This window comes from Capsicum annuum, chromosome 5 (genome assembly GCF_002878395.1).
Source record: "Capsicum annuum cultivar UCD-10X-F1 chromosome 5, UCD10Xv1.1, whole genome shotgun sequence".
Taxonomy (NCBI): domain Eukaryota; kingdom Viridiplantae; phylum Streptophyta; class Magnoliopsida; order Solanales; family Solanaceae; genus Capsicum; species Capsicum annuum.
This window is the reverse complement of record NC_061115.1, coordinates 149,379,983-149,381,928: the sequence shown is the minus strand read 5'-3', so window position 1 is coordinate 149,381,928 and position 1,946 is coordinate 149,379,983. Positions and strand designations below refer to the sequence as shown.

Below are 1,946 nucleotides of genomic sequence, written 5' to 3'. Positions count from 1 at the left end.
TTCCCCTTCTATAACATTGATCATACACAAATCTTTATAGTGATACATTATATTGGGTTCTTTGTAAACATCAAATACCACATCTTCATCCTCTACCTTTATTTTGAGCGTGCCTTCTCTAAACATCAATCAACGTTCCTCCGATTGCTAAGAATGGATGCCCCAATATGATTGGTATCTATTTGTCTGCCTCAAAATCAAGAACAATAAAGTCAATAGGAATAATAAATTTACCAAACTTTATAAGGACATCCTCAATTACTCCTTCCAGCTATACCATGGATCCGTCTGCGAGCTGCAAAACCACAATGGTCGATCTAGTCTTTTCTAATCCCAATGTTTCAAACAGAGATAGGGGCATCAAATTTATGCTTGCCCCTAAGTCACTCAATGCACGGACCATTTTACTCCTAATTTGGATAGGGAGAGTATACTTTCCTGGATTTCTCAATTTCTTAGGGATTTTCTGTGTCATTACAATTCTACACTCTTCAGTAAGTGTTATCACTCCCACATCCTGTAATTTCACCTTATTATCAACCACATCCCTCAAGTACTTAGCGTACTTGGGCATACCCTGTAAAATATCTAACAGAGGTAAGTTAATCTGAAGTCCTCTGAATATGTCAAAGAATTTCTTAAATATTGCATCCTCCTTCGTTTTCATGTGCTTTTGAGGAAAGAGTAGTGGCAGCACTTGTTTCTTTTCTAGTTCAGCAACATCTGTCTCTTTCAAGTACTCAGACTTTCTTGACTTATCAGCAGCTTTTAGAAACCTATTGGGGAGTCAAATCTATATCTACCTCCTTTGTTGCCTTAGGAGGTTTTTCTTAAAGCTCTTTACCACTCCTCAAGGTGATTGCCATAACCTGCTTTAGATTTTTTATATCTGCTAGCAAACTACCTTGTGGCCTAGTATTTAATGTTTGTTGTATCTTCCCTACTTGAATCTTTAAGCTTGTCTGAGCAGCATGTGAATTTTTTATGTCTGCAGCCAATTGTGTCTGACTAGCTAGGAGCTGCTTCAATATTTCTTCCATGTTGCTAGTTGACTGATTCCCTTGATCCTGTGGTTGCTGAATTTGTTGTTGTTGGGTGTTCCACAGCTGAGTATGCCACTTCATGTAGTAGGCATTACTATAATTTGGCCTTTGAGCATTACCTAAATACATAACTGATTCTGGATTTGAAGCGCACATAGTCACTAAGTGACCACTATTACCACACACTTCACACCAACCTATAGCTTATTGGATGGTATTGACTATGGCTGCAGGTTGTGGAGCTCCCAATTTTAGGCTACTGAACTGAGTGTTTATCATATTTTGCAATGTTGTAACCTAAGCTGATAAGTCATTAAACTGGTATACCTCCAATACACTCGCAATTATTCTTGTGGAACTTCAAGAATCTAAATACCATTCTGGATTTCCTTGTGCTATGCGGTTCAATAATGTGTACAACTCATCATAAGTCAACTCCAACGCTTGACCACCTGCTGCTGAATCTAGTAAAATCTTTGTATTGTGATCAAGTTCTTCTACAAAAGTGTGAGCAAGTACCTCATTAGACTGTTGGTGGTGTGGACAATCCCAAAAAAGAGCTTTGAAATAGTCCTAAGCATGATAAAGGTTTTCATCTAGCTTTTGTTTGAAGCTCACTATCTCACTGTAAAGCCTCGCAGTCTTGCCGGATGGAAAGAATCTGAGGAGGAACTTTCAAGCTAAGCCATCCCATCGTGTGATTGAATTGGTCGGCTCTATATTCAACCACCTTTTAGCTTCCCCCAATAGTGAATGGGGAAAAAGTGTCAGTCTCACATAATCTATACTCACCCCAGTCAGAATGAATATGTCAGTAAGCTAAATAAAAGTCTGCAAGTCAAATTGTGGATCCTCATGTGAAAGCCCTGCAAACTATCCAATGCTAATGAGAAGTTGCACCAT

General features: G+C 38.7%; 1 protein-coding gene across 1 annotated transcript; it reads right to left on the bottom strand.

Moving 5' to 3' along the window:
• Window positions 1-271: 271 nt before the first annotated feature.
• Window positions 272-1,199, bottom strand: LOC107871770. The gene is made up of 2 exons (XM_047412184.1): window positions 845-1,199; window positions 272-729 (listed from the first exon to the last, which is right to left on the bottom strand). Exons 1-2 carry the CDS (start codon window positions 1,197-1,199, stop codon window positions 272-274), a joined length of 813 nt encoding a protein of 270 aa, XP_047268140.1.
• Between the last annotated feature and the right edge of the window lie 747 nt (window positions 1,200-1,946).